This window comes from Tupaia chinensis, unplaced genomic scaffold (assembly GCF_000334495.1).
Source record: "Tupaia chinensis unplaced genomic scaffold, TupChi_1.0 Scaffold147312_1, whole genome shotgun sequence".
Lineage (NCBI taxonomy): Eukaryota > Metazoa > Chordata > Mammalia > Scandentia > Tupaiidae > Tupaia > Tupaia belangeri.
In genome coordinates this window covers 2,957,706-2,981,464 of record NW_006207163.1, presented here as the reverse complement: position 1 = coordinate 2,981,464, position 23,759 = coordinate 2,957,706, and the positions used below count along the sequence as shown (strand labels likewise).

The 23,759-nt window shown below is 36.8% G+C and overlaps 1 protein-coding gene across 2 annotated transcripts in view; it reads right to left on the bottom strand.

The window, feature by feature from the left end:
* Positions 1 to 123: 123 nt before the first annotated feature.
* SLC6A15 (solute carrier family 6 member 15) overlaps positions 124 to 23,759 on the bottom strand; it is a 60,268-nt gene continuing 36,632 nt past the window's right edge. Inside the window, exons 5-11 of one of the 2 annotated variants that reach the window (XM_027768722.1) lie at positions 20,546 to 20,656; positions 17,228 to 17,469; positions 16,937 to 17,129; positions 14,315 to 14,507; positions 9,693 to 9,852; positions 2,767 to 2,929; positions 124 to 1,346 (exon numbers count right to left, since the gene is read on the bottom strand). In XM_027768722.1, coding sequence (XP_027624523.1) covers positions 975 to 1,346; positions 2,767 to 2,929; positions 9,693 to 9,852; positions 14,315 to 14,507; positions 16,937 to 17,129; positions 17,228 to 17,469; positions 20,546 to 20,656 — 1,434 coding nt within the window. In that variant the 3' untranslated portion in view covers positions 124 to 974. The remainder of the gene's footprint in view (positions 1,347 to 2,766; positions 2,930 to 9,692; positions 9,853 to 14,314; positions 14,508 to 16,936; positions 17,130 to 17,227; positions 17,470 to 20,545; positions 20,657 to 23,759) is intronic. The other variant, XM_006169614.3, reaches the window with a different exon arrangement.

The following is a 23,759-nucleotide window of genomic DNA, read 5'->3' as shown; positions in this document are numbered from 1 at the left end:
TTTGTAGATTAAAATGTAATGCCATACAATTTTAACAATCACTTAAAAAAAGGATTTGTATTTGCATAAAACAGAAGCAAAACAGAAATATAGGAAATAAAATGCCATCTTGCTTCAAGTTTTCAAATCAGTACTTAAAGTACTAATATACATCTATGTACATTGCAAGTATATTTTATAAATATACTATGAGTTATCTTGAAACCACAATAAATATCAAGTAGGTTTTTAGGCACACGGCATAAGAAAAATGCAGAACCTGCATACTTCTTGAGAGTGCTGAGTTACTCACTCTTAGCTCATTTTCACACATATATTTTACATAAAATACACAGCCATCGCTCACATGAGCCTCAGTCACCTCTGAAGCTAACCTTGCATCCTAGCATGAGTGCCTTCTTATTCTTTGATACTATTGCTCTATACAGCTATTACATAAGAAAAATACTTTGCAGTTTTCTTCAGCTAATTGCCTAAGAAGGTATCATCAATGCTACCAAAATAAGTATAGCCTATCTACACGGTATATTCAGGGAAATGTGCTGAGAGGCACCGATTTACAGAACTGACTTATTGTAACACTGGGAGTTTTCCTGAAGGCAAACTTAAAAAATTTAAGATATGCCATTGTTGAATTGCCAATACTCTTAAATCCAGAAATTATTATAAACTGAGGTAACACCTGTTAAGAGATAGAAATACTTGAAAATATACCAAAAGTACTTTAAAAAATCCTGACATACATGGACCTCAGTCATTGTGGAGTTTTGTCTGTAATCCTTTCCACACAAATGTAAACCAAAGAATCCAAAGGAACGCTCTAGCTGGATTTCACAGACTGTTAAGATTAAAGACCACAGCCATGGAACACCTGAGATCGCCCTCTGATAAGTGAAGCCTAATGCTTCTCTTAGTAGAGCCAATATTCATTGATAAAAATAAGCCAAATAAAACCCCCTGACTTTCCCCCCCAACTACAAATCAGACTCTGGCATATCTGGCATATCTGCCATCAAGTACCCTATTCCATACCGTCCATTGGGAGCAGTATCCAGAGTTGGTGATCCACTCTGTTTTCTATAAATATTTTTACCAAAATTTGGAGATGACATCTCGCTTGGTATCTTTCCATGAATGAGACTGGCATCATCTCCCTCTAAGTTTACAGGCTCTTTAAGGACTCTTCCTCTCTTATAGGTCACAGAGGCCAAATTACCAGAACTATCATCTATGAGATTACAGCGACGAACGATGAAGACCACCGGGACGGGGAGTATTGCAAGGACCATCAGAGAGATGCAGATGACCATTCCCCACGTGGGGTAGCTCAGAAATTCTTCAGATGCCTGTTAAAGCCAAAAATACAATTACCAATCATCTATGTGTCTCTACACGTACGTGGAAAAAATATATTCATCTCAGGTTTTTAAACAAATGATCCAGGTCCGTTTTGTAAATTGTTTTGGCCAACGGAAAGTAGTAGAAGTGACATTCAGTAACTTCCAAGACTAGGCTGTAAAGGCCTTGCAATTTCTACTTCTATTTCTTAGAATGCCCTGAATCCATGATGCTTGGAAGAAGCCAAGAATGAAAGACCACTCAGAGAGAGAGGCTGACTTTCCAGCTGAAATCAACCCATGAGTTAGCCTAGGCAAAAATCAAATGAAGAACTGCCAAGCCCACCCACAGAACCATAAGAAATAATAAATCAGCACTGTGTTTAGTTATTACATTTTGGGGTCATTTTTTGGTTTTTGTTTTGTTTTGTTTTGTTTCCCTAAGCAATATATGCCTGTTACTTGTGCCATATCATCTTTCTAAAAACTTCAAAACCTAAATTTTGAAGCACATTTGTCCCCAGGGGTTTTGATAAGGGATGACAGACTTGTTTGTGCCTCAAATGTGACTTTAGTTGTCCGATACATAGAATCTGACCACAGGATAGCTAAAAATCAGAAGTATCTACAAAACAAGGATGCTAGAGCCGGCCCCATAGTACAGTTTCTAAACAGCTGGCCAGATTCCACATGGCCAACTATGGTGGCAATCCCAGGCCTGGTGGCTTCATAAACACCCCAGGCACATTACATGCCATACCCAAAATCCTGATGGAAGGGAGAAATGGAGGAAAAAGGAATGCAGCATGACTATCCCCCATTGAAGGGTGCTTACCCTCTCCCTCTCCCTCACTCTTCCTCTCTCTCTCTGGCAAGTGCATGTGCACTCCAGCAATTTAAAAAAAAAGTACTCTGATTTTATAACAGCTACAGATAGCTCATGAACATGTTATTATGTGGCTAACGCAGCTTTAGAATAGAAATAAAATAGCCGTTACTATATAAAAGGGTTATAACCATTTAGTTCAATATTTACTTGTGCTAAACTATGTTTACATGGCTAGGGCACATTTCTATTGTTATAAAATATCCAGGATATAATTTAATAAATTTATGTGGGAAAATATTTCTGGGGGGATTGACTAATATATTTTCTAGAGTCATAGGCCCAATAATCATTATTTCACCAATGTTAAGATGAATAAATGTGCTTTATAAGAAGGTCAGTACTTCTCATGTATTAAAGAAATGCACAATGTATTTAAAAATGTAAATGCTTGGGGCTCAAAACATAAATCTCAAGATCTTCCCGTCAAATCAAGACATGGATTAAACAACAAAAGATTCAATGAAGGAAACAAAAGATAAAACCCTCTAAGTTGGCTTTGTATATACATTTAAAATCCAACTTCCTTATTTTGTGTTTTACCTTATCTTCGATCCATGCATTATAACCAGGAGGACTTAATCCCATATTCACAATGCTAGCTATTAGCAATGACAACAGCATTAGAGGAGAAATATATTTCCACATATAGTAGTAATATCTGCTGGGAGCAAAGCCCAGCATGTCTTTGAGGTCTTCCATAAACCTAAACAAAAAGAAAGTATTTAATTGTGACTTGAGTTAGCACTGCTATACCCCAGAAATGTGTATTATATCAATGCTTTAGTAGAGAATTAGCCAAACATATTCCATGATATTATACAACGGATCAAAAACTCATATTGGAAGATGACTTGTAAATTAAGAAAACGTATAATACAAAATGTAACCAGTGAAGCACTGTAATTTTCATTTAATGAAAATCCTCTTAAGTCAATTATTGAAAAGTTTCCTCCTACCGATAACTTCTATTCTGTTCTGTGAACACTAAAATGTTATAGGGCATTAAGAATTGTCTCATTTTGCTACACAGCAATAATTCCTTAATATCATCCAGTATTACTGATCAGTGTTTCTATTTCCTGAATTTTTACTTCTCTTCCCAGTCTGTTTGAATTGAAAGAAGATCCCACTGCTGTAACTAATTGATAAAGCTCTCAAATTCTCTTTAATCTCAGGATTCCCCTTCATCTGTTCTTTTGTTTGTTTGTTCCAATTTTTTGTTGAATCAGCTGGGTACTTGTCCTAAACTTTCCCACAGTCTGATTGCACCCCCACAGGGTTTTGAAGTGCGTCTGATCCTATTTCCCATAATTAGTACTTAGACTTAGAATCATATTAAGATGAATGTTGAATTTTTTAAAAGTCTGCTTATTGAAATATAATTTGCAGAAAGTAAAATTTAGCCCTTTTAGGTCTCAGAGCATTTAGCCATAATTAGTGCTATTTCCCATACTTAGTACTTAGACCTAGAATCATATTAAGATGAATGTTGGATTTTTTTTAAAGTCCAGTTATTGAAATATAATTTACATAAAATAAAATTCGGCCTTTTTAGATGTCAGATTATTTAGCTATTACATGATACTCTATCTCCCTTTATGTTTACCTAAAGATATACATTTAGTGCCCACCCACCCCAGGCTTCATATTGGCATTTTGGAGAATTTTTTGATCATCTAAAATCATTGTTCTCTAGTAGATTCCTCGAAGAAGAGTCATATTAACTCTATATCCTACATTTTTGTATGTTTATTTTTTGTGTGCAGTCACTGTACTTAAATATCAATTTGGTTGAATTTAGAACCTGTGGCTTATTCTTTCTTTGGGTGTCAAAAATAGGCATAATGACATGATATCATTCCAAGAGTTACGGACCATCAGACTTTTCTCTTATAAGTGATTTTCCTTTTACTATGTTTTCCTGGATTCCCTGGTTTTTATTTCTTTAAAGAAAAAAAAAGTATTTTTATTTAAGAAAAAAATTATTACTTAAAAAAAGGTAGACTATATTTTTCTTGAAGTAATAACCTGGGCTACATCTTGGTGTTGGCCACTGTCTAGACTTTTCCAGGTACACTGTGTGCCCTTTCAGCATTCAAGTTGTTGTTTAGTTCAGGTTAAGTGTCTTGAATTACATTTTTTAATATTTCTTTCAGCCATGCTTTTATTTTTATTTGCTAAAGTTTTCTTTTTTAAAAAGTTAACACCATGCGTGAAAGTAATAGAAAGAGAGACAGTGAGAAAAGAAGAGAGACAGCACCCCAACAGGGTATTGTCGCTATGATCCACTCCTCACCTCAGCCAGCCCAAATCGCAGGCACATGTGTGGCCTGCAAATTCTAGGAGGTCTTCCTTCAGATATGCATCAGAAATCTTACCCACTGCCTTACTCAGCATCACATTTTTTCTACAGCAACAGCATCTGGTCCCAAGCTCACTGCTTTCAGGAAGCTTCATTACTTAAGTGATGAATCATCTTTCTTACATATTAGTTCTAACTTCTTAAATTTTGTACCATCTCTTCTTGATCTTTCAAAAGTATTTTCTATCTTCTAATCCTTGTGGTAATACTCAGGTGCTTATTGTTTTGTATTCCTTTTCACATGCTCTTCCTTTCTGAGATGTTTTCATTTGATTCACAATTATTTCCTGAGTTCTTCTACCTCCTCTGTTTTCAAATCTTCCTTTACTCTAATGATTACATTTTTGGAATTGAAAATAAGTCTTATATATGCAGTCATCTTATAATGTCTATCAATTCTGAAAGTTGATCTCAGCTCATTTTGAAATACCGTTAGTTTTCTTTTCTTTTTTTTGCTATTACTTTTATCTTCTGCATGGATATTATTCTGCTCTTTCCTTTTTTCTTAAGACTTACCATATTGCAGTCACATGAATTCTCCTGTATTTTAGGAGAGAGGAATGAGCGTATCCTTTTTTTTTTTACAGTTATCCAAGATTTGGGAACCAGCAGTTAGTGTAATGGCTATGTCGCTGAACTCCCATGTAGTTGACTGCGGTTCGCATCCCGGACCCGGTGGCTTAAAACTCACGTCAGGCATGTGTGCGTATGTGCCCAAGATCCCGAGAGGAGAATGGAGGAGAAGGGATTGCGGGGTGACCATCCCCTCTGGGAGGTGGTTTCTCGCTTTCTGTCTCTATGTCTCTGTCTGTCTGTCTGGCGAGCGCATGCGCCCTGTAGTGAAAATCTCTCCAAAAAAAAAAAGAGAAAAAGTTATCCAAGATTGGCCTCATGAAGTCTCAGCTCTACCACCTCTTCTCTTTTTATATTTGTCTGAACTTCCTGTATGTATTGTCCCATTGTCTCTGTTCCTCTCAGTTCACAGTTTGCTCCCATCGCTTTCTCTTTAGTGCAGAGCTATGTCTTGGAATAAGAGACTTTGGTTTCTCAGTTTCAAGAGTATGGGGCAACCAGACTGTTCTAGCACTGGTAATCTTACTACATTTTAACCCCTTCATATTCCTTGAAATGAGCTAAAGGATCCTATAAAATTTCTCCCAGCTTAGGTATCTGTCCTTAGATTGGCCTGCAACATGACATGGTCCTTCTCAGGGAGGACTATGGGTGATGATGGAGGTGTCAGGAAAACAGATGAAAATTCTGTCATCACCCACTCAGATGTGACACCATAGACCTTGGAACTATCTGTGGCTTATCACCACTCACGTATTTGAGGGTTCATGGGGATATCTTCATGCCTATGTTCAAGATTTCTGGTTATGCTGATCTAGTCACTCTTTCTCTCTCTTTCTCTTTTTAAAAGTAAGATTTGGAGAGATACCCAAACTACACTGTCATCACTTTCTTTTTTTTTTCTTTTTCTTTTTCTTTTTTTTTTTTTTGAGAGGTTTTTGCTATAGGGCATGTGCGTTCATCAGACAGACCAAGAAAGAGAGAGAGACAGAAAGTGAGAAATCACCCCCCAGGGGGGATGGCCATGACACAATCCCTTCTCCTCCATTTTCTGCTCCGCATCTTAGGCACACATGCACACACACCTGGCATGAGTTTAAACCACCAGGTCTGGACTCGAACTGTGGGTCAGCTACATGGGAGTCCAGTGACATAGCCATTACGCCAACTGCTGGTCCCCACTGCCATCACTTTCAACTTCACAAAGTCCTCTTTTCCATGTCCCTTATTCATATTTCTTCCTAAACCCTGAATTGCTATGCTCTAATATTTTCCTTTTCTGCATTCAGATTTTTTGTCTCAAAAGCTTAGGTTTTGATTGCCTTCATTTTTCTTGACTCTGTGGAAATGTAAGTAAAAGTGGCAGAGGACACAGAGCAGAAATTAGTTCATGAAGTCATCGAAGTAGAACAGTAAGAATGCACAGTTGCTCCAGAATCTTAGACGGGGAAACGATCTTCAACATGAGGATTCTATACCTACTTCTAAACAAAATAAGAAATTTGGAGAGTAATGAATCTTGTTTTAAATAATAGCTTTGCCACCTTTTAATATATATTATTCCATCTGAGCTTTACTTTTGTCATTTTCAAAAATATATGCTATAATATCTACCTCAGAAGATTGTTGTTAGAATCATAAAGGATGCAGAGCCCATTATCTAAAATGAGAAGGAATTCAATAGATGCTATTGAATACTATGATTCTTTTTTTTTTTTTTTTTTTTTTTGAGAGAGAGATTTTTGCTACAGGGCACGTGCACTCACCAGAGAGACAGAAAGACAGAAAGCTAGAATCACTCCTCCCAGGGGGAATGGCCATACAACAATCCCTTCTCCTCCATTCCTCTCTTGGGATTTTGGGCACACACGCACATGTGCCTGGCATGAGTTTTAAGCCATTGGGTCTAAGACTCAAACCACAGTTGTCTACATGGGATCCCAGTGAGGTAACCATTACACCATCTGCTGATCCTTGAATACTACAATTTTAAATATATTACTTTTCTCCCTCTTGTAACTATTATTATTTAGGAACACTACTAAAATACATTCTCCAGTATACCATACCTATCATAAATAATACATTGTCTAAATACAAATCTTAAATTATGAACTTATGGATCCACAGAGCACTCTTAACAACCATATCGAATTCCATCACAGTGCTGATTAGGAATGGGGTGTATTTTGGTAGAGTATAAAGAAATCTGGCTTTGAAATCAAGATCTAGGTTAAAGTCCTGGCTCTGAAACTAAGATACTATATGTTCCTGCACAAGAAGAACCAAATTCTTATACATAAGATAATGGTGACGTTAGTACCCACAGACTGTTCTTTGACAGACTATATTCTGTGAGGAGCAATTTTAGGCTCACAGAAAAATTAAGCTGAAGGTACAGAGATGCCCATTTGTCCCCCACCTCTACAGGTGCACAGCCTCCTCCATTATCAATGTCCCCCAGCAGAGTGATATATCTGTTACAACTGATCAATCTACATTGACCCATGGTTATCACCAGGGTCCAGAGTTTTTGCTGGGGTTTTTTCTTGGTGTTGTAACTTCTATGGGTTTGTACAAAGGTCTAATGAAATCTTTTCATCATAGTCACTCATTCCTACACAGGGATGTAACAGCTTCTCTGGCCTAAAAATGATCTGTGTTCCACCTATTCATTCCTCCCTATTCATCCCCAACCCTGTCGACCACTGATCTTTCACTAGTTCCACATTTTTCCTTTTCTTGAACTTAATACAGTTGCTATCCTTCAAGATGTAGCCTTTACAGATATTGTTGTTTTTTTTTTTTCACTTAGTAATATGTTTTACGTTTCTTCCATGTCTGTTGGTGGTTCAATAGATCATTTATTTTTAGTGCTAAATAAATTTCAATTGTCTGGATGTACCATGATTTATGTATTCATTTGAGAAATCAAGGATTTATTGGTTACTTCCAAGTTTTGACAATTATAAATAAAGGTACTGTATGGATTTGTGTGCAGGTTTACATAGATATACCTTCTCAACTCCTTTGGGAATGCATTTGCTGGATCATAGGGTAACAAGACTATGTGTAGTTTTATTTGAAACTGCCAAACTGTCTCCTAATGTGGTTGTCTCACCAGCAATTAATGAGAGTTCCTGGGCGAGCAGGTGGTGTGCAGATTGAAATGGCTGGATCCCAAATGACCAACTGAATGGTTGGAGTCCCAGATCCAGAAGCTTGAAAATCACACTGGGTGCATGCGTGTGCATGCCCAAAATCCTGAGAGCAGAATGGAGGAGAAGGGATTGCAGCAAAGTCATTCCCTCTGGGAGACATTCCCTCTCTCTTTCTCTCTCCCTTTCTCTCTCTGGTGAGTACACACACCCTTTAACAAAAAGCTGGGGAAAAAAAAGTGAGTCCCACATCCTCCCCCAAAGTTTGTGTTATAGGTGTTCTGGATGTTGGCCCTATTAATAAATGAAGTGGTAGCTCATTGCTGTTTTAATTTGCATTTCCCTGATGACATATGATGTGGAACACCTTCTCACTTGCTTACATTCTTATGAGATTTAACAGTTAACTTATGTTGCACAGCTATTACAATGATTGCTATATAGTTCATAATTATTCAATGAAAGTTCTACTCTTTCTGTCCTAGAGCTTTTGACAGTAATTAAAAACATTCTCTAAACCTTGCCACAAAGTTCATTCAATACAAATAGCGTTCTTCATGCTGCTAGAGAAGACTATGGTCTACACTCAGTTTTCACTCCTTCCTACTTTACATGCGGATGTAATAAGCTTAACGATCTTACTGCCCTTTAGTCTGTGTGTGTGGATTAGAGACAATGACTCTAAAAGTTATTAGACAAACACTTCAATGCTCTTCCTCCGCCCCCCCATATTACTCTAATGCTTTATTCTACATTACATACATGTACTTTCCATATCAAGTATGTATATAATTCAGAGGCTTAGGCATACAGTGAATACAAGTAATGATGTCACAAATAAGAGGTTTGTGTGCAGAAAATGATACATAAATCTTAGAGTAGGAGATAGCATTTCCTACAATTGTCCTGCTACATAACGCCGTATAATACTCAATCCTCCTCTAATGTAGTCTGACAAAATAATTAGAACATGAGCTTTAGAACTAACAGAAATGGCTTTGAATCCCATCTCTACTGCTGTCCGGATGTGTGCTGAAAACTCCTTGGTATCTCATTAAGACTGATTTTCCTCATCTAAATAACAACAATAGCGCACAAGAGCTTAAGGTTTGGGGGAAATAACCAAAACTCACTAGATCTTAGAAGCTACTATTGTACAAAGAGAGTTAAATTAAATTTGCAAAATTCTAGACCATATTATACTTTACACAAAACAACTACTTACTCAATAAAATTGTTGAATGAACAAGAGTCTGCAACAGATTGTATTTTGTAAAAATTTTCCCTCTATTCACTTCTAAGTGAGCTAAATACTGGTAATTGATCTCTTAAAACTAGAGATAAAGTGAACGCATAAAGGCAAATATACTCACTTATCTATGCCGTAAACAAAGCATACAGCAATGTTCTCCAAAATGACTACAATGAGCAGAGGCAGTGTAGCAGAATAATCATCAAACATAGTAACAAAGTAATTTCCAGAGCGTTGCACAAATATCAGGCCAATACAAAATGCCAGGAGACAACATATAACTGGAGAAAGGGAATAAATGGGGAAGAAAATGAGTCCCTATTCAAAGTCAAGTATTTTAAATTTCATTATGAATTACTGTGTTCAAACAATCTTTTTAAACGTTTTATTTTATGAATAAACAATACCTTTTCTGGGACCAGCAGTTAGCGTAATGGCTATGACGCTGGACTCCCACATAGTCAACTGCAGTTCACGTCCCGGACCCGGTGGCTTAAAACTCACACCGGGCACATGTGCGTGCATGCCCAAGATCCCGAGAGGAGAATGGAGAAGGGATTGCGGCGTGACCATCCCCCCTGGGGGGTGATTTCTCGCTTTCTGTCTCTCTGTCTCTCTCTGTCTGTCTGGCGTGCACACACGCCCTATAGCGAAAACCTCTCCAAAAAAAGAAAAAAAAAGAAACAACATCTTTCCTGATCCTATGGGGTATATGATATTGAGAGTTAGGTTGGTGGGTTTAGCCCCAGCTTTTAATATAAATGTATTGTAAAGTAGTAACTCATCTCCCTAAGTTTACTATGGCTATTTACTGAGCAAACACAAATGATAAATAAGACAAAATTTAGAGAAAACTTTTAAAGTATAAATTTACATACTGTACTTCACTCATTAATACAACGTGGGCTTTGGGGGCAGCAAATTATTCAAAGGTCATTTCTACATTTCATAATGTTCTATAGTGGGACCAGCAGGTGACACGGAAGTTAAGGCAGCTAGATCCCAAATGACTGACTTGCCACTTGACTCATGGACCCAATGGCTTTAAAATTATGCTGGGCACATGTACAAGTGTGCCCCAAATCCCAAGAGGACAATGAAGGAGAAGGGATTGCAGCATGGCTATCCCCCCAGGGAGTGATTTTTCACTTTCCTTCTCTCTCTCTCTGTCTCTTATGAGCACTCTTGCCCTATAGCAAACTAAAAACAATTAAAAATAATGTTCTGTGGTATTGGAACATATCTGTAACTTGTGATTTAATAATGAGACTATTGTGATTATTAGATTGGTCTAATAATATTATTAGAAAGGTCTATATTGGGTTAGCATAATGGCTATGTCACTGGACTCCCACGTAGTCGACCGCAGTTCACGTCCCGGACCAGGTAGCTTAAAACTCATGCCGGGCGCGTGTGTGTGCGTGCCCAAGATCCCAAGAGGAGAATGGAGGAGAAGGGATTGCAGCATGACCATCCCCCTTGGGGGGTGATTTCTCGCTTTCTGTCTCTCTGTCTCTCTCTGTCTGTCTGGCGAGCGTACATGCCCTATAGTGAAAACCTCTCCAAAAAAAAAGTAAAAAAAAAAAAAAAAAAAAAGTCTATATTTATATCTGATTAAAATAAGGTTAATTTTGAAACATAATTGGGAAAATCTCATCAGACCTAACATCAGTACCAACTCACTTTATATCTTCATCTTGCCCAGTAATATCTAAAATTAGATGTGTATACTTGTGACAAGCTACCATTAATATCAAAACTTGGGTTTGGGGAATCCACATAATATTCTCATATTTATATTAGACTTTTTATTCTCCCTTACTCATTATCAGAGGAACCTTTGAGAGTATAAAATTACTTGATTCTATTTCTCAATCACCTTTTAGGAAGAGAAAACAGAGATCCATGGGTTCAATCATGCAAGGGTTCCCTAACTATCACAATACATATGGACATTAACAGTTACCTCCATTAGTAAGCTCTATGAGCAGAATGATAGGGCTGTAAGTTACACCTTACAGAAATGAATATTATATGTAAACATATAATGAAGAAAATTGAAAACTATCATTTACTTGGGGTCTACTATGTATTGAAGTTAAATGCTTATCATAGTCTACAATACATTTTAATTATTTCCCCTGTTTTGGCTTTTGCTATAGGGCATGTGCACTTACTGGTGAGTGAGAGAGAGAGAGAGAGAGAGAAGAAAGAGAAAGAGAAAGAGAAAGAGAAGAGAAAGAGAAAGAGAAAGAGAAAGAGAAAGAGAAAGAGAAAGAGAAAGAGAGAAATCACCCTCCAGGGAGGTTGGCTACACCATGATCCCCTCTACTCTAGTACCCTCTTGGAATTTTGGACACATAAGTGTGGTGTGATTTTTAAGCCACTGGGTTCAGGACTCAAACCTCAAAGTTGGCTATGTGGGATCCAGTGCCTTAATCTCCATGCCAGCTGCTGGCCCCCCACTTCATTTCTTTAATATCCTAATTGAATAGTGTACTGCTATCTTTTTTTTAACTCAGTATTACTGTATCTTATTTTATAATGAAAATAACTTTAATTTCATACATAAGTTATGAAAATGTCTTTTCCCATAATGTGGACTATCTTCTTATTTTATTAATTTATTTATTTTTAAAAATTTTTAATATACATTCAATCACATTGTTTAGCTTACAAAGTGAACATTTCAATATGTGAACATTTCTCCCCAGTTCAGTTGATCAGAATATCTTCAACAGATAACACCACACTTCCTCATCCTGTCAATGCTCTGCCTCCGTATCCCTCCTCTAAATGTCCTTCCCCAGGCCCCACTCCTCCACACACACCACATCGGGCATTCACACCCATCTCTTGTGTTTGTATATTCTTTAGTCAATCAGTTTCAGCCACAGAGTGCAGACACTCAGTATATATTAAGTGGGGACATACAATTTCTCTCCTTCATAGCCTGGCTTGCTTCACTCAGCAATAAATCTTCCATATTCTTCCACTTTCTGTCAAAAGTGAGGGTTTTGTTGGTTTTTATGGCTGAATAGTATTCCATAGAGTATATGTGCCACAGTTTTTCAATCCATTCATCCCTACAGGAGCATTTGGGTTGGCTTCCTGTCTTAGCAATTGTGAATAGTGCCGCAATAAACATCGATGTGCAAGCACTTTTCCAATGTACTGCTATCTTTATTCCACAGATCAGAACAATGTCCGTGAGAAATTTCACTATTGTATTTAAAGTCTCAGGCTGGGGATCATGGTGTAACAGTTAGGTCACTGGACTCCCACATGGCCACTGCTTTTGAGTCCCAGACCCAGTAGCTTCAAAATCATGCTGGGCATGTGTAAGTGTGTGCCCAAGATCCCAGTAGGAGAAGGAAGGAGAAAGGATTACAGCATGGCCATCCCCCCCGGGGGGGATGATTTCTCACTTTCCCTCTCATTGTCGCTCGCACGCTCTCCTCTCTCTCTCTCTCTCTCTCTCTCTCTCTCTCTCCCACAAGCACACATGCCCTTCCTCAGGCAAAAACCACTTTAAATAAAAGTCTCAGGTGGTTGGGAATTCCACATAAGTCTGTCTCCACAGTCTGTGACGTGCTCTCTCTCATAATTACACCATAATATGAGGCAAATATGAAGAAAGAGCATTCTAGGTAGTGCAGACAGTAAGATGCGAGAGGAAAAGATAATGCACTTATCTAAGATGTCAGAGGGAAAGACAATGAGTAACTCATTTATCTAAGTCATACAGTACTAAAGAAGAACGAAAACACACCTATCAAAGGTGTTGAAAAAGCATTTCACGGAGGTCAAATACGACCTGATACTCCAGGTGTATGCCAAAAGACAGCAAGTTGAGGAAGAGATAGATTCATTGCCATTTGCTTTTTCCAAGTGAGTCTTACAGTAGAACTCAACAAATACTTCCTAGACTATTTTTCCCTCTCTACCATACTCCTCCCTTGACTTTGGAAGCCTTTTACTACAGGAGGGGATGTTTGGGATAAAGGAGCAAAGATAAGAAGACGACTTTTTTTTAGTCTGCAAGTCAGATCCACCTTTTTCTGTATTAGAAGACAGCCTTTTCTGAGTTTTTGTAGCATATAAAATCTCTATTATATCTCTACTGGTATAGTGATACAAGTCTTATCTACAAATTTGATTATAATTTTAGTACTATTCATTTCAGAGAGCAAGTTCTTTCACATTCATGCATCTCTTATAATTTCTCTTATATCATTCATATCCTCAAGTGCAAGTATGATGCTGTACAGAACTGGTCAACTTTAATAATCACTTGTGGATTGGCATATTTGCAGACATTTGTATTAATAAATGACTTTATTTTCTTTCCTACCTAGAGACATTACTAGTAAACTTAATTACTAGTAATTAGTTGTAGAGGAGAACTAGATTTAGGCTTATTATTTTTAACTATGCACTTTTGGGATAAGTATTAGATCTGAACTATTCCATTTATAATTATTTGAATTGTATACAAAACTTTATATGAATATTCTATGACTTTAGTATCATGAATCATTACAATGACATTATCATTAATAAACCATATGTATTACACACTAATGAATAAAATAATATTTACAATTTTTATATATTATATAAATACATAAATTAATAGACATTGATAAAAGTAACATGTTCCCTGTTCCCATCACTCATCTCTCATCAATCATAAAATACCTTGTATCAGTTCAATGAAAAGTCAAACATAGGAACACCCACCAGTAAGAATTTCTTTCCTCACTTTGAAAGTGTCGACAATAGGCGTGATGATTCCTTCAATGGTTCCAAACATGCTGCCAAGCCCCAGATTCACCAGCATGAGGAAAAACATCACTGACCAGAAGGGAGAGGCAGGGAAATGTGTCATCGCTTCTGTAAAGGCAATAAAAGCTAAACCAGTTCCCTGCACAGCCTGTAAAATACACAGAACAGCAACCTTAATGCACAGCAACACTAAGCAATGGCTCTATGCATCAGTTACAAAGAGGGAGGAAATCTCCGAGTATTGGCTAGTAGCCACCGGAAATAAGCATGCTGACGTCAGCCTTTAGTCTATGAGAGTATGTGCACAGTCCTAGAATCCAGATTAAGCAGATCAAATGGACCCAGGTAATGAAACTCTGCTTAGAATTATCTAACAGGGTACACAATTACATTGTTTTGTGTGCTCAATATGTCACATAGATCCTGGAATGACACATTTTATTAAAGAAAACTTACTATCTTTTGTTCTATTAAAGTTTAGTAATCTAAATAGTGGTTTATTATCAGAGACACATAAATACAAATATATATACAAATATTTATTGTCCTATATCTAAATATTGAAAACACTTCATTTGACTTACCTTAATGTCGTTTAAACAATTAGCATAAATAAAATAGAAGCTGTAAATCATAAAATTGTTTATATTTTTAAAAATGTAAATGCAAGATAAAAGTATGTAAACAGAAACACTAGATTATAAAAGTCAATTTGCAATCCTAAAAAATAAAAATATAATACATATTTCATCTTCTGCTTATTTTCCTATCTCCCTGCTAAAAAGGTTGGACAGATATGCTGGTTTTTCAAAATTTAAGAGACAAAGTGAACTTCCAGTCAAAATTAATAATGAAACAAATTTTAAAAAAGCACTCCTATCAGCAGAATAAGATGGGGTTTTTTTAGCAAATATTAATATAAGTTAATTTTATAGTAAATGTTATGAATATTGATTTTTTTGTAAGAGAGAAATTTTTGCTATCAGGCACATGAGCTCACCAGAAAGAGGGTAACCACACCTCAGTCCTTTCTCCTCCATTCTCATCTTGGGATTTTGGGCATGCATACATGTATCTGGCATGAGTTTTAAGCTGCTGGGTCTGAGATTTGAACCATGGTTGACTACATGGGAGTCCAACATCATAACCATTATGCCATCTGCTGGTCTCCAAACACTGATTTTTTTTTTTTAATAAAAATTAACTTTTCCTAAAGAACTATTTCTAACCAAACTTGAAGTTAACTGTTTTCTTGCAGAAGGGCAACAGATCGACCAGAATTTTTAAAAGTGAAATACAAAACAAACAAAAAATTGAAACAAATTTAGTAATTAAATTTTTCCTTATATAATTCAAGATTTTTATATTAATGACGAATTCAACTATAATATCCTGTACATGATTTTTTACATTAAATCTCAACCATAGTCAGCAATTTCTTCTCAATCTTTTTTTTGCAATTTTCTTTTTTTTTTTTTTTTTGCCATAGGGTACATGTACTCAAAAGAGAGACAGAGACACTGAAAGAGAATGTGAGAAATCACCCCTCCAAGGAGGATAGCCACATCCTCCATTCTTCTCTGGGAATTTTGAGCAAACACACACACACAAATGCCTGGCGTGAGTTTCAAGCAGCTGGGTCCAACCCTCGAAGCAGGGTCAACCATGTGGTCATCTAGTGCCTTAACTATTACGCCACCTGGTGGTCCCTTTAGCTATTTTTTTTTAAGATAGGGTCTCTCTGAGGCATGATCCTCCATCTTCAGCTCCCAGCCAGAACTATAGGCACTTCACAGTAGATCTAGCTCTTTCTAACAGGATCTCACTATGTTGCCCAGGCCAGTCTGGAGCTCAAAATCTTCCTGCTTCAGGTTCTAGATTCTCTGGGATTACAAAACCAAGCCACCACACTTGACCTTTAGGTAGGACTGGGAACCCAAACCAGCCTCCTGTGTGGTTTCGGCTTACAGAGTGCACCATCTTGGCAGTGCACCATCAGGATCAGTCTAATACTACCTTAAATCAAGAGATGAATGGCCAATTTAGCCATTATATTCCGCCCCCCCCTTTTTTCTTTGAAATATGGAGAAATGGCAGCAGCTAATACAAGACATTGATTAATGTTCACCTATTTATTTTTTATTTAAATACATGACAGTGGCTAGGATAAAGGACCTAGTCATGACTTGAACATGACTGTTACAATGACCATTTCAAATATTATTCCTGCATTAAAACAACCATAGGTAAATATGGAAATGAGAGTCTACAATCCAAATTCTGTGTTAAAAATGATACTAAGATAGGTCTCAGACTATCTTCACTCTATGATGAAAATCACTTTATTTACATTCAGATTTTAAATGATCATGACTGAATCAATGCGGTCGCTATTGAAAGGAGAGTAAATCTTTATGGCTTAAGACAGCACATTTTCTGAAATGAAGAGTGTGAATTTTGAAACAGCATAATCTTCGCCAAGCATTTTAAAATCCATGCTCCTGAAAGAAGCCTGCCGGATAATGCATATTTTAACGTAACGATAATTATTTTATTGCTCAAACATGGCCTACTAACTTTATTTAGCTCATCTTCAGTTTGACAGGCATTGAGCTGAAGAACAGGAAACTCTTCTTCTTTCACTTTTTGAATGATGTCATAAACTAGATGGTAATCTTCTGCAGTAACAGCTGAAAGGTTGATATGATGAGGAATAATATCCTGACTGAGGTTTCCCATTTTCAAAAATTTTATGATCATTTCTGAATTTCTGGAAAATAGGACATATGAATGAGTGCTTAGGGTTTGCCGGTGTATATTTCGTATGCAAATATGCCATCAAAAGCGAATGGAAAGTAATATCCATACTGTGCAATGCATTTCTCATTTATGACATTCGCTTTGAATCCCAGAACTGCAAACACCACCAGGGTCGCCAGGACAGAAGTGAAAAAGTTGATGAAGGACACCAGGACAGCATCAAAGTGGCAGTTGTTGTCTCTCTTGTTGTAGCTTGAAAAGGCAATGACGCCACCAAATCCCAGACCTAAGGCAAAGAACACCTGAGTAGCAGCTTCTCTCCAGACTTTAGGCTCCAGCATTATTTCCAGCTGTTTAAAATTAAACATAATAAAAGTCAGCTATCAGAATAATTCACGTTATGTGGAATTAGTCCTATTGGGTTGTCACGACACATTCTTGCATAGCAAAACTTAGAAAAGTACATCATGACTTCTCCAACAAACCAATATTATCAACTAGATTATGATGATATTCATATACCCCAAATTAAAGTGTTTTTAATTAGGGGAGAAACAAAGAATATGAAGGAGGAAGACTATTAAACCTTTACGTGGAAATTTTACTAACATAGAGATTTGCTACTTTTATAGGAATTTTTTTTAATATTTTAAGATAATCATCCTTGGATGATTATCTTCCATTATTGCCCCTTATGCTTTTTTCTTTCCAAAGAAAAATAGATTACAATAATAGTTAAATAATCACTTCAATAATATTCTTTTTGGGTTTTGTAGCATAAATCTAATGGCTGAAGCACATAACAGAAATAGAGATGAACTATGTATAATCTGCACATTTACAAGATGCATATTTGTATTATTCATTCCTTAAAGTTTCCTGAAAACCTTTCTTTGAAAATAGTTCAAATATATCATCTTTAAAATACCCTCTTAGATCCATACTTTTAATGTTCTGAACCTATACTGAACACATATTTCAAATAACTGTTTTACTTCTTTGATAACTATCACTGTATATAACTGAAACGTTTTTAAAAAATCAATTAAATTAGCTACATCTGACATCGAATTTAACAAGAAATTGTTTGATTTCAATTATGTTTGAATAATATTGTTTAAATTGGTATTTTATCTCTTTTCACCACTGCAATAAAATTGGAAGAAATTTCAGATATGACTGAGAATCTGAGTCCCATAGAGATTTGTAGATTCTGACTCTGCCATCTACTAATTCAAAAGCAGTGCAAGCTGAGGCAAACGGCACATCCTCTCTGCATTTCAGCTTCCTCAACAAAAACAAGGAGAGAGGTGAAATGTATTACTTAACCATAGTGCCCACAACACCCTAAAGTGCTCCGTAATTGCTTACAGACGTGAACTGCAGCGGGAGACACACTGATGACCACTAATCAGTGGTTATCTTTTTCAATATTCATGACTTGTGAAGTTGTTGCTACCAAAATCTGAGTCTTATAAAGGTGAAGTAACCTGCCTAAGGTTACATACACCCCGGTGCTAGGTAGAGATAAAATTTGAAAATGTGAAGACGACTCCCAAATCCAGGCTCTCTCAAATATTAGGATTTATTGCTCCAGTTCATTTTAGTTACCTTCACTTAAATTTACAAAATATTCTAATGGAACATAATTATGAGTATCTTTAAACTCTATGGGCAGTTAACTAAGATATGCATATCCTGTATAGACCATTGCTACATTACCGTTCATGATAATGCTAGATTCATCGACCGCCTATTTCTACCTTGTCCACTAGATGGCAGAAAAGACCCATTTACTAAAGACACTGACACTATCTCCAATTTTTGAACTACATTTCTATCCACTGTTTCCAGACCATTTCATGTACTTAGATCCATTTTCCCTCACATTAAATAACATGAACTAGAAAGTAATGTACAAATTACCGTGAGTGAAAAGTGAGCTTAGGAAAGAATTAACATTTTAAAAAGAATCCCTGTCCAGGTTAAAAATGTTCATTTATGCCGCCATTTCAAATATTGGTATCACGTAAAAGTGCTGTATCAAAATGTTTGCATTTTAAAACATCTAAATTCTAAAATTGCTCTACTTAAATACTTAGAATTGAGTCACAGCAATTACCAACTAGAATATATATGATTTTAGACATTCACACAGAATGCCATTGTTTTGAACTTAGAAAACATTTCTTCAATATTATAAATAAAAATACCTTTGTTCATTAAGCATGACCCATTTGTGCCAACAACTCTAAACGTTAACGGGACTTTTGATCTAGCCGAGGAAACTAGACACCAGTGTCAGCACTTTTGCTACTACAGAACGAATACCAGCTCAGAGCCAGACACACAAAAAACACAGCTTCTTTTCCGTAGTATCAAGCAGCTGTGGGGGATGACAAAGAACTCCAGAGAAGCTAATCCCCTCTGCGGAGATTTCACAGTGTGATGCTGACCACGCATTCATCCTTCAAATAACTTCTAATGTCCAAACTAATTTTGAAATTTTATCTTTAGAGAGTGGTATCTTTAAGTCTGACTACTAACCAAAAAAAAAAAATTGCAAACTGACAGTGAGGTGCAATTTCATTTCCATGAACAACAAAATTATATCCACCCCCAAAACTTATTCCTGTTTCCTGTGAAATTGAGGAGAAACTACCATTAAGTCCACACAGGTTTTGATTAATCAGGTTCAATATATCCAGCACTGAGTTTAGCTCTGCTACATTGAATGACAAAGTAAAAATCGGAGCCCTCCTAGAAGCCTAATGAGAATTTTCCTAAAATGTACATGCATTCATATAAGTCACAGAACTTTCCAAACTGACCACCATAAATATTATTCCAGAAGGTACAAAACCTCCAAAGAAATCAAAAACACTGGCTTTTCTCTGAGACAGTATTTGATAACACAGTAAGGTTCCTAACGGGAATCCATGTATCTCAGGCGATCTGACAACCTCCTGAAATACTACGCAAATTAATATATGCTCATTATTTTTTCAGACGAGATCTTACTGTCAGTTTTTCAAGAGAGCCATGACACAAACTGGTTTAAAAAAAAACACGGAAATAGAGAGGAAAGAGTAAAGGAAAAAAACCTGAAAGTTCCAAAATGTATCAGTATATAAACCAGAAGTTAACTTATTATAAAAGAATAAGTTGTACAGTTGAAATACTGAGAGTCTTACTTTAAAACCAAAACAGGACATTTACAATTGGAGCTAGCTGGATGCAATCATAGCTAAATAAAAGCTCTGGTTTTTCCGGGTTGGTTAACATAACAACTATAATTTAAAAGTTTACTGTACGTATGTTAGAACAGTTAGCCCTTAAATCTTACTGTGAAAATACTTCAACAGTAAACAAAATGCTTTCATGATTATAAGCCGTAAGCGGAAATACAGTAAATACAGTACATACCTTGGGGGTAAACATGTGGCGAATACCATCAATGGAACCGTTTAAAAGGAGTGCTCTGATTAGGAAGCATATAAGTACCACGTATGGGAACAGAGAACTAAAATACATGATCTGCAAAGACAGAGACATAAAAATAGATGAGATGCACAAACAACTTTTTTCTAGTTGAGATTGGATGTTCTGCTCCAGAGTTTGATGGTTCTTATAATGTGATTAATATTTTAAATATCTCCTAGTCACCTTTCAAAAATGATTTTTTTAGTCTTGACTGGGTCTTATGTAAGATCCAATTTGAAATACAATAAAAAAATAAGAAACCTTTGTTTAATCTCCTTCGATAGAGTCCACAGGTATTGTGTGACTTAACACAGCATTGATTCCTTCAAGTTCATAAGACAAGCAGTATTTTAGACAGAAATGAAGATGATACTAACTCCCTACAAAATTCTTACTTTTACTACTCTAAATAGAAAAAAAAAAAATCCTTTTGCTTTTACCCAAAATTCCATTATGATTCCATAATGCTTCTACAATAGAGAGGGTCCCTAGGCTGAAATCTCCCAAACCTGAGCGTTGAGCCATGTAAAGAGCTTACCTTCTCCTTTCGCAATGTTTGTCATTCATTTAAACAGCTCAGCAAGTATTTATCGCTGAAAAGGAGCTTCCCTACCCAGACATTCACTGCCTCCCTGACATCGCAGGTGTCTTGGTTTCCAAAATTTTTCAGGTCTACAAATTCATTCCCCTGAAAGCTGTTCCCGCCCACCTCCATTTGAGAAAATGGGCCCGGCATCCATCCCACTAGTGAAGCCAGACACCTAAGAGCAGCCTGAAGACTACAGGTAACTTTCCTCCTACTGGTTACCAGGCTACAACCCTGGTGATGTCATTTCCCCCGCTTAAAACAATCCAGGAATTCCTAATATCGTTGAGATAAAATGCTAATTCCTCCCCCTGACCCACCAAGTCCTGAACTAAACTGCCTGCCTGATGCTCCACCACCTTCTCTCTTTGCACAAGCCCCTGGGGCCTGCTCTTTTGTGAGTAGACCAGTTTCAGTCAGCGCAGGGGTGCACCCAGCAGGGCTGTGCCCTTGGACTCAAGCATGCCTCTTCCGCATCTGCTCCTCTTTCGTCTCATCTTCCTCGTCTTCTCTTGGAGAACTTGCCTGACAACCCAAAAGAAAGCTATGCCGTTCCCACTCTCTCCTACATGCCCTACTCTCTGCTCTAGGAACTTTTAATAATACCATTTTGTTTTGGTGTGTGTGTGTGTGTGTGTGTGTTTTAAATAGCACCTAGCACTATTGAAATTATCTGATTTATGTGTTTACCTTTTTATTTTTAGTCCCTTCTGCTGGAATATAAACTCTGCGAGGCCAAGGGCCTTTTCATTTCCTCCTGTTTGCTACATATGCTAAACCCCTAACAGAGTTGCTGACACATAGTAGCTAGAAAGAGCAATCTCCAAAACTTCATGGAAAAATGGAAGAGAAAATGAGTTCCTTTTGGTGCAAAAATATTTGAAATCCAGGGACCAGCAGTTAACGTAATGGCTATGTCTCTGGACTCCCACGTAGTCGACCATGGTTCGCATCCCGAACCCGGTGGCTTAAACTCACACCAGGCACGTGTTCGTGTGTCCCCAAGATCCCAAGAGGAGAACGGAGGAGAAGGGATTGCGGTGTGGCCATCCCTCCCCCCCCCCCCTGGGTGTGAGTTCTCTTTCTCACTTTCTATCTCTCGGTCTCTCTCTGTCTGTATGGCGAGCACATGCGCCCTATAGCAAAAACCTCTCAAAAAAAAATTGAAATTCATGCATAGTTTTTTCATAATATGCACTTTCCATGAGCGTTTAAAGACCTCTGGTATAATATGTAACTGTGGAAGGAAGGAACGGAGGATGGTAGGAAGAATGGAACTGTCATAGCAGAGGATAACTCAGGGCAGGTAATACATTGAATTCAATAATAACCATCAACAGCATAAAGTGTAAGACAATAAAATAATCTGCACTTCCTCTACAGTCCACCTACTAATCACATTTAAATACATGTGGAACACCCACTCTGAGAAAAAAAAACTGTATAATGATTAAAACCACAGCATATTTAAAATCTATAGTTTAACAAAAATAATAATACAGGTTGAGCATCTTTAATCTGAAAATCTAAAATCTGAAATACTCCAAAACTCAAAACTTTCTGAGCACCCACGTGACATCACAAGTGGAAAATTCCACATCTGACCTTATGTGCAGGTCACAGTCAAAACCCTATAGTATAAAAATACTGTATAAAGTTGCTCTCAGATAATGCATGTAAGGTACATATGCAACATAAATAAATTTCATGTTTAGATTTGGTTTCTGTCCCCCAAATATCTCATGATATATATGCAAATATTCCAAACTCAAATAAAAATTTCAAAATCTGAAACACTCTGGTCCCAAGTATTTTGAAGAAAGGATACTCAGACTGTTAACTAGCTGTAACATGACATAATTCTGTCAGTCATTTCAAATGGGTTTAATTCTTTGATTATATTCCTTCATGCACATTTCTTGATTGATCACACTGCTTTCAGATAAAGTATTTGTTTTACATTCTCCCTGACTACTCTTAGCATTCTTTAAATTTCTTGAACTCACTTGGATTAAAGTTACCCCTTTTATAATTCTACTTTATAAATCTTGAGGTTAGCCAGAAACATGGACTCATTTTGAACAATAGCTTACTTTTTTTTTTAATTTAAAGAAACTTAAATTTGCTATCTTTTTAGTGACTTAAATGACTTCTATTAATATCTCTTACTTTAAAAGTGAAAAGGAGCTAGTCTGGATAGATTATGATTTTTTCTAATAGAAATGTACCTTTTCATTTTATATTTTAATATAATTCCAGATTAGGTACTAAGGAAAGAAAAGATTTTTCCTGTTCTTGTATTTTTCTGGCTAAAAACTTTTACACATCCTTAACATAGCCCACCCTTCTCCATGTGCCATAGTCGACAGATCACCAAGTCCCGGTCCTACCACCTTCATATCTGCCCTTTTGTCCCTCACAATGATGGGTCATCTTTCACCACAACAGTTTCCTGCTCATCTTGCCTCCAGAGTCTCCATCAGCTCTCATTTTTGCACATCCAGCACCTGACATAGTAGATACTCAAAAATATGAAAGGAGGATTCATAGGGAGTTTTCTGAACACTCTTT